The following is an 11,907-nucleotide window of genomic DNA, read 5'->3' on the forward strand; positions in this document are numbered from 1 at the left end:
AAGGGCATGTACCTTGGTTGCGGGCATATCCCCAGTGGGGAGTGTGCAGGAGGCAGCTGATCGATGTTTCTCTCTCATCGATGTTTCTAATTCTCTATCCCTCTCCCTTCCTCTCTGTAAAAAACCAATAAAATATATTAAAAAAACAAAACAAAGAAGTCAATGCCAGAGTATTCACATAACTATATTACAGATCTCAGGAAACAGACATTCAGAGAAGACTTAAGGCTACCCAGTAACAACCTCTTATGAAACCCAACAAACCTTACCATGGTTATTTGATTTAAAAGGGACCAACATATTCGTTTCTGTTGAGCCGAGAATAAGAAAATCTTCCACTGCTGTCATTTTCGTTTTCTTAGTGTTTTAATCAAATAGTCAGCTGTGATGAACCAATCGGAATTCGGTCTATAAATCAATTTTGATAAGAAGTCAAACTCATAGACGGGTGCTATGACGTGAAGGTGCAAGTGGGAAATGGTGCAGAACGGTGGCACATGGAAACCCATCCTCACATGTTCGAAGTCAGTGAAATTATTCCTTTCCAGAATGGTTTTTCCAGCGGTAACCATGCTCTCAACAAGTCCTATTTGCTCTTTCCTTAGATCTGTGCAGTTCCCAACGTGCCGCTTTGGCACCACCAGGTAATGATGAGTTGCTGCTGGTTGGATATCTTTAAAGCACACCAGGTCTTCATTCTCACAATACAGGAATTCGGTGCCCGGCTCCTGCTGGCTCACAATCCGGCAGAACACGCACTGGCTCTTGGGGCCCAATGACTCTGCGGCGACCTCGGCGGTTGCCAATGAAGATCCCGGAGGCGTTGCGGTGGCCCCTGTCTCACCGCTGGAGCCACTTGGCGCGTCGTCCATCGCACCTGCCCCCGGCGGCCCAGCGCCTCGCCTCCTCCAGGACCACGGGGCCTGGACCGAGCCCGCCTCCGGCACCTGCGGGATTTTCCCTCCAGGCGGCGCCTCTGGCCTGGCGTCGGGCGGAGCTGCGGTGGGCGCGCGCGCCGGTTCCGGTGGACGCGGGTGGGGGGAGGGCAGCCCCGTGCTGGGCCTCGAAGCCGCGGCCACGAGGGGGCGCCCTTTACCCTTTTCACCCATCCCCCTGCCTGACCTCCCACCTGGCAACCATCAATTTGTCCTCTGTATCTATGCATTTGTTTCTGTTTTGTTTGTTCATTTCTTTTGTTCTTTAGATTCCACATTCAAGTGAAATCATGCGGTAATTGTCTTTCTCTGTCTCACTTAATTCACCCAGCAAAATACCCTGTAGGTCCATCCATGTTGTCACAAATGGTAAAATTTCATTCTTTTTTTTTTTTTTATGGCTGAACAATATTCCATTGTATGCATGTGCCACGTCTCTTTAACCATTTATCTATCAAAGGACACTTAGCTTGCTTCATATCTTGGCTATTGTAAATAATGCTGCAATAAATATAGGGATGCATATGTTTTCAAATTAGTGTTTTGGATTTCTTTGGGCAAATACCCAGAAGTGGAATTGCTGGGTCGTAATGTAGAAAACTCCATGCTGTTTTCCATAGTGGCTGCACCAATTTGCAATCGCACCAAGGGTGCGCAAGGATTCCCCTTTCTCCACATCCTCGACAACACTTGCTTTTTGTTGATTTATTGAAGATAGTCATTCTGACAGGTGTAAAGTCGTATCTCATTGTGGATTGTGGGTTTTTGTTTTGTTTTGTTTTTTGGTTAATCCTCACCTGAGGACATTTTTCCCCCCATTGACTTTTAGAGAGAGTGGAAGAAAGGGAGAGGGTGAGATAAAGATAGATAGAGAAACATCCGTGTGAGAAAGACACATCGATTGGTTGCCTCCCACACTGAGGTCAAACCTGCAACCCAGGTATGTGCCATTGACCAGCAATCAAACCTGAGACCCTTCCATGCACAGGCTAAAGCTCTATCCACTGAGCTGCACGGGCCAGGGCTTATTGTGTTTGTTTTGTTTTGTTTTGTTTAATCCTCACCTGAGGATATTTTTCCATTGATTTTAGAGAGAGTGGAACAGAGAGGGAAAGACAGAGAGAAACATCGATGTGAGAGAAGCACACCGATTGGTTGCCTCCTGCACGGTCCCTAACCAGGGACCAGGCCAGGGAGGAGCCTGCAACCGAAGTAAGTGCCCTTGACCAGAATCAAACCCGGGACCCTTTGGTCCACAGGCTGACACTATCCACTCTGCCAAACTGGCTAGGGCCTCATTGTGGTTTTAATTTGTATTTCTCTGATGATTAATGAGCATCTTTTCATATATGTTAGCCATCTGCATATACTCTTTAGAGAAAGGTCTATCCAGCTCCTTTCCCCATTTTTAAATCAGATTGGGGGTTTTATGTTAAATTGTAGAGTTTTTCTACATATTTTGGATATTAACCCCTTAGCCAATGTATCATTGGCAAATATGTTCTCCCATTCAGTAGGTTGTCTTTTCATTTTGTTGATGGCTTGCTTTGATGTGCAAAAACCTTTTAGTTTAATGTAGTCCCATATATTTATTTTTTCATTTGTAACCCATGCCTGAGGAGACATATCAAAAAATATATTGTTAAGAGCAATGTTACAGAGTTTACTGCATATTTTCTTCTGGGAGTTTTATGGTTTCAGGTCTTTAACTATTTTTTTTATTTTTCTATAATCCTAAATTTTTATTTTCCCAACACCATTTATTGAAGAGACTGTCTTTGTCTCATTATATATTTTAGAGGGAGGTTGCCTTTCCTACGCACCCGGACTGGGGGCCAAACCCACAACCTTTTGGTGTATGGGATAATGCTCTAACCAACTGAGCCACTGGCCAGGGCTCAGGTCTTTAAGTCTTTAAATATTTAATCCATTTTGAGTTTATTCTTCTACTAGAGGCCCAGTGGATGAATTCGTGCACCAGTGGGGTTCCCTCCACCTGGCCTGCAAGATCGGGCTGAAACCAGCTCTCTGACATCCCCTGAGGGGTCCCAGATTGTGAGAGGGTGCAGGCCAGGCCAAGGGACTCCACCAGTGCATGATCGGGGCTGGGGAGAGACACAGGAAGTTGGCCAGCCAGGGAAGGACCACGGGAGGGCTCCAGGGCATGTCTGGCCTATCTCACTCAGTCCCGATGGGCCGTACCCCAGCAGCAGTTGGAGCGTCTTCCCCCGGTGGTCAGTGCACATCAGAGCGAGGGGTTGAGCGGCCTTAGCATATCATTAGCATATTACACTTTGAATGGTTGAACGTCCAACCAGTCGATCGCACTTAGCATACTGGCTTGTATTATATAGGATACGGTGTAAGAAAGTGGTCTAGTTTAGTTTTTTTGCATATTATCTGTCCAATTTTCCCAACACCATTTATTGAAGAGACTGTCTTTGTCCCATTATATATTCTTGCCTCCTTTGTCAGAGATTAATTGATCATATAGGTGTGAATTTTTTTCTGGGCTCTCTTTTTTGTTCCATGACCTATGGATGTTTTATGCTAGTACCATGCTGTTTTTAAAATATATTTTTTATTGATTTTTAGAGAGAGGAAAGGAGAGGGATAGAGAGTTAGAAACATCCATGAGAGAATGAGAGAAAAACATAGGATCAGCTGCCTTCTGTATGCTCCCTACTGGGGATTTATCCACAACCCCCTGACCAGGAATCAAACCATGAACTCTTGGTTCATAGGTTGATGCTCAACATTGAAAAACAGTGGCCAGGCAGTACCATGCTGTTTTGATTACAATAACCTTGTAGTATAGTTTGGAATTGTAATGAATCTGTAGGTTGCTTTGGGTAGTATGGACATTTTAATAATGTTAATTCTTCCTATTCATGAGCACAGCATAACTTTCCATTTATTGTATCTTCAATTTTTCTTTTTTTAAAATAGTTTAATATATTCTTATAGCAAACTTACAGGAACAGCACAGAAGACAGACAACATTAAAAACATGTAATTGCATGTAGGACAACTAAGTTAGAAAAGTATAGTGAATGGATGGATGGAATGTACTGTTTGATAAAAATGCTACAAACACCATTTAGTTGCCATCAATAAGAAATTTACTTGTTTTTTAAAAAAATCCAAATGCTGGCATTGTCCAGAAACATTTAACAGGTTTATTTATATTGTTATAAAGTTGAACTGCTGAAACTTGTTTACTGAAACATTTGACTTACATTAATGCTTTATGTCCCCTCATTTATATTAAAAAAAATTCACACACAAATGAAAATGGAAAAACTGCCAATACCTGATTTCTGTCCCCTATTTTCAACTTGCAATAATATACTTAGGTACCTTTTGACCCCATGGGGGAAAAAACACACACACACACCCTAATGTTCAGAACTACCAATAACGGGAAGAAGATAAATTTTTTTAAAAGAATGAAATGTTTCCCATCTTAGTGGATTCTTAAGCACGTTCTCCAGGTATGCGGTGTGCTGGCTGGATGTCTCCTGGCATAATTGTTACACGTTTGGCGTGGAGAGCACACAGGTTGGTGTCTTCAAAAAGGCCAACCAGATAGACCTCCCTTGCCTCCTGCAAAGCACCAACAGCTGCATTTTGGAAGCGCAGATCTGTTTTGAACTCCAGAGCAATTTCTCACACCAGACGCTGGAAGGGAAGTTTGCAAATCAGTTCAGTGAACTTCTGATAAAGTCTAATGTCATGAAGTGCCACGGTACCAGGCCTGTAACGATGAGGTTTTTTTCACCCCTCCAGTAGAGGGCGCACTCTTTCAAGCGGCTTTGGTAGCCAGTGGCTTCCTCGGTGCTTTACAACGAGTGGATTTGCAGGCAGTCGGCTTTGTACGAGCCATGGTATAGTGACCTCTTTACTTACCCCCCTTCTCCTATGGCTGGGGCTTGGCAAGCTGGAGGCGGCGCAGGCGTTTGAGAGTGACGGCAGCTGCAAACACCCATTTTTTTCTTCAGTGTCATAGTTTTCTTACTACAGGTCTTTACCTCCTTAGTTAAATTTATTCCTAAGTATTTTATTCTTTTTTCATGCAATTGTAAATGATATTGTTTTCTTAATTTCTCTTTCTGATAGTTCATTATTAGTGTAAAAAATGCAACAGATTTCTGAATATTAATTTTGTATTCTGCTACTATACTGAATTCATTTATTTTAAAAGTTTTTTTTTGTGTGGAATCTTCAAGGTTCTCTCTATATAGTATCTTGTTGTTTTTATAATGGCCATGTAACAGATGTGAGGTGATATCTCATTCTGGTTTTAATTTGCATTTTCCTAAGGACTAATGATGTTGAGCATCTTTTCATTTTAGCCATTCATTTATCTTCTTTGAAAATAGTGTCTAGTCAGATCCTTTGCCCATTTTTAAATTGGGTTGTTTTTTTGCTATTGTGTTGTATATATTATTTATGTATTTTGGATATTAACCCCTTATCAGATATATGCCACAGCTTATTTATCTATTCATATACTGAAGGACATCTTGGTTGCTTCCAAGTTTTGGCAATCTATATATATAAAAGGCTAATATGCTAAGTGTCCCTCCAACCGGTCGCTATGACATGCACTGATCACCAGGCGGCAGACACTCAATGCAGGAGCTGCCATGAGGCACACTGGCCATTTACAAAGAAATAAATTACCTGGCGCCCATAAAGCAACACTTGACCTGGCCACCACCCTGGAGCAACAGCCCACCAAATCGCAACCTACACTGCCAAGACCCCATGGCACAAAATGTGGCCCACAGCCCAGCCCAGCCCAGAAACAGACACTGTGGGCGTCGGGTAATGATGTCACATAGCAACACCTGGCTTCCTCTCCCTAGCAACAACTAGCCTCCTTGCAGTTTCTTCAGCCCAGGAACATGACTTGCTTTATAGCCAGGTGCAAACATTTTACACTTTAACCAAATGTCTGAAACATTTTCCCGTGCCTCATCTCATTTGATCCTCACAGAAGTCCTGGAGTAGGTAGATAGGAGACTCGGTAGAATTCTATTTTCTTTTCATTAGCTGGGAAACAGAGATTTAGAAAGTTTAGAAACTTGACCCGACTGAAAAGAAGTAAGAAATGGTGGACCTTGAAAATGACTTCAGGTTTTTTCACTGTGCAAAATATAGTCAAACACTGCTGTAGTTAAATATTTTACCCTTTGTTCTCCCTGCGTGATCTACAATAATAATTTGCTTTGTGGCCAAACCGGTTTGGCTCAGTGGATAAACGTCGGCCTGCGGACTCAAGGGTCCCGGGTTCGATTCCGGCCAAGGGCATCTACCTTGGTTGCGGGCGCATCCCCACTGGGGGGTGTGCAAGAGGCAGCTGATCGATGTTTCTCTCTCATCGATGTTTCTAGCTCTCTATCCCTCTCCCTTCTTCTCTGTAAAAAATCAATAAAATATATTAAAAAAATAATAATTTGCTTTGTGTTGATATTTACTGCTGTGTTGCTGACAATTACCTGAAAGAGAAGTTGGGGTGCTTCACTGGGCTGGAAAAAGTTTAGCTAAATTAGAGAGCAGGTCTAATTAAGCAAGTTTATTCTCTTTATATAAAAGGCTAAGTTGACACGCACATGTGCGATACATATAAAGCTCTCGCTGGTGCCAGTGGCACGCATGTGTTTCCATCTATCATTGTCGATCGTGAATTTGGTTGACACTTCTATTATAAAGGGCAAATAGCGATATTAAAATATTTCTTCTAATTAATTTCCTTTCAATATGCATGAATCTGTGCACTGGGCCACTAGTCATGAATAAAACCTCTATAAATACTTGAGTGTAGTTTTTGGATGGGCATAGGTTTTCAACTCCGTTTTGAGTTACAAAGAGTGTAATTGCTGCTTCCTGTAGTGAGGGTATGCTTACTCTTATAAGAAACTACCAAACTGTCTTCAAAGTGGCTGCAGTATTTTGCTTTCCCACCAGCTATAAATGAGAGTTCTTATTGTTTCACATCTTCAGTATTTGGTACTGTCAGTATTCCAGATTTTGGCCATTCAGATAGATAAGTAGTGCTATCTTATAGTTATTTTAATGTGCATTTTCCTGATAACAGGATGTAGTGCACCTTTTTGTTTTTTTTTCTCTTTTTTTTTTTTTTGGAGTATCTTTTTATATGCATATTTGACATCTGTATGTCTGATGAGTTGTCTGTTAAGGTCTTTGGCTCATTTTTAATCAGCTTGCTTGTTTTCTTATTGTAGAGTTTTAAGAGTTTTTTGTATATTTTGGATAAGTCCTTTATCAGATGTGTCTTTTACAAATATTTTCTCCTAGTCTGTGGCTGTCTTATCGCTTGACATTGTCTTTCACAGAGCAGAAGTTTTAAATTTAGTGAATTTCAGATTGTCAATTATTTCTTCCAGGGATCGTGCCCTTGGTGTTGTATCAAAAAGTCATCATTGTCACATCCAAGGTCATCTAGGTTTTTCTCCTATTTTTCTCTTACCTTCTATTTTTTTAATCTTTAAAAATATATTTTTATTGATTTCAGAGAAGGGAGAGGGAGAGATAGAAACATCAATGATGAGAGAGAATCATTGATTGGCCACTTCCCCCACACCGGGGATCAAGCCTGCAACCCCCCAGCATATGCTCTGACTGGGAATCGAACCATGACATCCTGGTTCATAGGTTGACACTCAACCACTGATCCATGCCAGCCAGCCGCCTACCTTCTATTTTATCCTGTTATCTTATGGAAGTTTTATAGCTTTGTGCTTCACATCTAGGTCTGTGTTCTATATTGAGTTAATTTTTGTGAAGGGTGTAAGGTCTATGTTGAGATTAATATTTTTGTCGATGTCCAGTTGTTCCAGCATCATTCGTTATAAAGACCATCTTTGCTCCATTGTATTACTTTTTGTTCCTTTGGCAAAGAGCAGTTGACTATATTTATGTGGGTCAACTTATAGGCTCTTTATTCAGTTCCACTGATCTATTTGTCTAGTCTTTCACCAAAATCACACTGTCTTGATTACTGCAGCTTTCTAGTCTTGGTGTCAGATTATGGCAGTTTTTCAATTTTGTTCTCCTTCAATATTGTGTTGGCTATTCTGGGTCTTTTGCCCCTCCATATAAACTTTGGAATTAGTCCATTGATATCCACAGAACAACCTACTGAGATTTTGATTGGGATTGCATTAAATCTATGGATCAAGTTTGGAAGAAAAACTGAAATCTTGATGATATTAAGTCTTTATCATTTATTTTTCATCCAACCAAAATTTCATTTGTAAATGTGAACCAACAATCTCTTTCTCACCAGGTTGTTTGAAATGTTTTTCATTAATTTATTAGTTATCTAGAGAGTACTTCAAACTCTGTAACAGTGTCCCTGCTCTCAGAGTTTACCTTGGGTAGGGAGATATACAATAAACAAGCATATAAATAAATTAATAATTTCAGATCAGTGAGGAAAACATGTGATAGAGTGACTGGCAGTGAAAAGGATACTTAATGCCAGGAAACTTCTCAGAGGAGGCAATGTTTGAACTATGATCTTCATGAAAAGGGAGAAATAGCCATGAGAAAAAAATTCAGACAACAAAGATGAGGGCTTTGGGAGCAGCAGAAATGAACTCGATGGATGGTTTAGAGAAGAGCATGGTGGCTATAGTATAATGAGCAAGGGGTAAATGAAGTTAAGAAAAAAACAACAGGCAGGTGTCAATGCCTATAGAGTTATTTTTATTTATTTTTTTATAAAGTTAGTTTAAAATTTTAAGTATAAAATACATGCTGCGAGATACATAAATTTTAAGTGCACAGCTCAGAGAATGTTTACATCTGTACACATCCTTGGATATAACCTCATTCAGATCAAGACATAGAACAGAGGTCAGGAAACTTTTTTTGGTAAAGTGTTAGATAGAAAATAGTTTAGACTTTGTGGGCCTATGGCTTCAGTTGCAACTACTCAGCTCTGCTATTGCAGCCGGAAAGAAGCCATAGATGCTACGTAAGCGGATGCACACAGTTTTTTCAATAAACCTTTAGTGAACACTGAAATTTTAATCATATAGAATTTTCATGTGTCACAAAATACTAGTCTCATTGTGATTTTTCCTCAACCACTTGAAAATGTAAAAAGCATTCTTAGCTTATGGGCTGTATAAAAACATTTAGTGGGCAGGACTTGCCCTTCAGGCCATAGTTTACCAACTTCTTATATAATTCATTTTTAGTATCCTCCTTGTACCTCCTCTCAGTAAAATCCCTCTCCCCCGAAGTTATTGCTATGATTTTGTCACGATCAATTAATTTTGCCTGCTCTGGAACTTTAAAGAAATGGAATCATATGTATACAGTCTTATTAGAAGCCCGGTGCATGAAATTCATGCATGGGTGTGGCCTATGGGAGCCAGAATGGTGTTATACCAGCCTAGGCCTGGCCAGCGATTGAAGCATGAGTATCTGGCATGGAAGAGCAGGTCCCAGCTGACCTCTTGACCTCTGGGCCCTGGGCAGCACCTGGGGCCCCATACGCCCCTCTCCACCTGAGTCACCAGCCAGATGCCACGGGCCAGGGCACAGTGTGGGCCTCTGGGCCACCCAGCGGTGCCACACAAAAGCCAGGTGGGCAGCGCACTCTCTCCCGGCCGGCCTCGCAGACTGGCTTCTGCCCGAACCCACGGGGAGCACAACTGGCCCCTGTGGTCCCAGCGGCTGCGGCCTGGCTCACCCTGAAGTGGCCATGCTGGGACCTGAGCACGGGGCTTCCCTGGCGCAGGAGGGTAGCAGGCAGAGTGAGAGTGAGCTCCCTGGACACTGGGCATTCTCACCACACCTCTGTCCCCATCACCCCCGCCCCCAGGTGGTCAGTGAACGTCATAGCAAGCAGTCGAACTCCCGGTCTCCCGGTCAGTCGAACCACTGCCTGAGGGGACAATTTGCATATTAGGCTTTTATTATATAGGATGTTTGGCTTCTTCAGCTCATCATGTCTGTTCTGTGATGATTTAAGTGGACTAAGATGCCATTTGGAGGTCTTAAGTTTGAGAGCAACATGATCTGATTTACATGAAAAAGACACTCTGGTTGCTGTATGAATAACGGAGTGAAGGGAAATAGGAGTGGAAGTGGAAGCTCGGTTAGGAGTAATCCAAGCAAGAGGTGATGGTAACTGGACCAGGGTAATAGTCATGGAAATAGGAGGTTTGGATTTGAGTTTGAGACCACGTATCCAATACCAGTTATTTTTTAAAGTATTATAATCAAGTAGCTCATATTAATTTCCTGAATCTTTCTGAGACTGTAATCATAAATTTGCATGTATTAACTATGTCTCTATACTTAAAGAGTTAATAATACCTTTTGGAGTGGTGTAGACAGACCATGAATCCACATACAATGCAACCAGTGCCTTAAGAAGCCTATGGGAGCCAGAATGGTGTTATACCAGCCTGGGGTTGGTCAAGAGAGATCACCTGGGGGTTGTGGTCCTTGAGCTAAATTCTAAGAAGGAATAGTTTAAAGCAGCAGTCGCCAACCTTTTGGACCTCACGGACCCACCAGTGGTCCACGGACCACCGGTTGGCGACTGCTGGTTTAAAGGATAAAAGGTATATGGGAAGGCCAAATGATGTGAAATCTCTTGGAAGTTCAGTGTGGTTCTATGATGAGATCTCATAAATATATGAGCCTGGCTTGGAAAAAGACTTTGAACTGGGTCTAAATGGTTGGGCATTCCACCATTTATTCAATCAAACAACTACTCCTAGGTGCTTCTATGTGCCTTGAGACTCAAGGAGAAGCCTGAGGTAGCAAACTAGAAACCTGTGGGCTGAATCGGACCCTTACATGTATTTTGCCCCACATTCCTATAGGGTCACTGGAATAGTGGTTTTAACGGTGGCTGTTCTTTAAGGCGGAGTATATGGTCTCCTGTTCTTCACATTCCTCCTTTGCTTCTCTTCACCTTATTTACACTACTTCCTGGCCCTTTGAGGTTTTTGAGTTTTCATCCCCCGGTTTTTGTTGTAAGTAAAATAGGACTTCAAGTCAATGACACAGAGAGAATGATCAACATTCGAATAGGGAAGAGCTAACCTAAGTAGATGAAGAGGAGATGAGAGCTTTATCAGGGCTTCCTAACCTGACTCCTAGGGTGGACTTTAGCTGGTGCAATCAAACATATATATTTATTGATTTCAGAGAGAGGAAGAGGGAGATAAAAACATCAATGATGTGAGAGAATCATCGATCAGCTGCCTCCTATATGCCCCCTACTGGGGATTGAGCCCACAACCTGGGTATGTAACCTGGAAACGTGACCTCCTAGTTCATAGGTTGATTGATGCTCAACCACTGAACCACACCAGCCAGGCAGGTGGTGCAATTTGTGAGTGTGAGCATCCTTGTGACTTAGCCTGCTTGGCTATGAATCTTGGCTTTGGGCTCCGTCACTTGTTTATAAGCCTCAATTCATTTGTAAAATGGGTGTATTGTTGAGATTAAATGAGACAATTAATGTATAAAGTGGCCTTAGTAGACATTAACTGCTATTATTATTCTATCCTGGGGTTAGGGTGTCGATTTTCAAAGGGGTTCTTAACCTGGAAGTTGGCCAACAGATGGCACAGGTGTTTGGGAGCTATCTGCTATACCACCCTTCTCTAAAAGGAAGCAGCTCTATGTTGAGTGGATTGCAGTGGGAATCCGGCGGCCCCGCTCCACTGTTAACTTGTTAAAAGTACCAGACAAATTGCTTCAGCTTTCTGGGTAATCTATCAAAAGGGGGGAACTGGTTCGACTTGGCAGCCGCAATGCAGCGCAGGGGCAGCTTCAGTGAGGGAGGGTAAAGACATTCCGCCGCGGGGCAAGCGCGGAGCCTCGGGGCCAACTACACCTCCCAGCCTGCTTTGCGCCTCGGACAGCGCCCTACGCTAGCACGCGAGCCTCTCCGCATTTCCAACCTCCAGTT

At 42.3% G+C, this 11,907-nt stretch overlaps 1 protein-coding gene and 1 pseudogene across 1 annotated transcript; both read right to left on the bottom strand.

Moving 5' to 3' along the window:
• Positions 1–244: 244 nt before the first annotated feature.
• On the bottom strand, positions 245–1,083 carry HINT3 (histidine triad nucleotide binding protein 3). The gene has a single exon (XM_006103493.3). The coding sequence runs from the start codon at positions 870–872 to the stop codon at positions 345–347; it is 528 nt and encodes a 175-aa protein (XP_006103555.1). The 5' UTR covers positions 873–1,083; the 3' UTR covers positions 245–344.
• Positions 1,084–4,034: 2,951 nt separating this feature from the next.
• Positions 4,035–4,821, bottom strand: LOC102438576 (annotated as a pseudogene).
• Positions 4,822–11,907: the final 7,086 nt, after the last annotated feature.

Source organism: Myotis lucifugus, unplaced genomic scaffold (assembly GCF_000147115.1).
Source record: "Myotis lucifugus unplaced genomic scaffold, Myoluc2.0 scaffold_486, whole genome shotgun sequence".
Lineage (NCBI taxonomy): Eukaryota > Metazoa > Chordata > Mammalia > Chiroptera > Vespertilionidae > Myotis > Myotis lucifugus.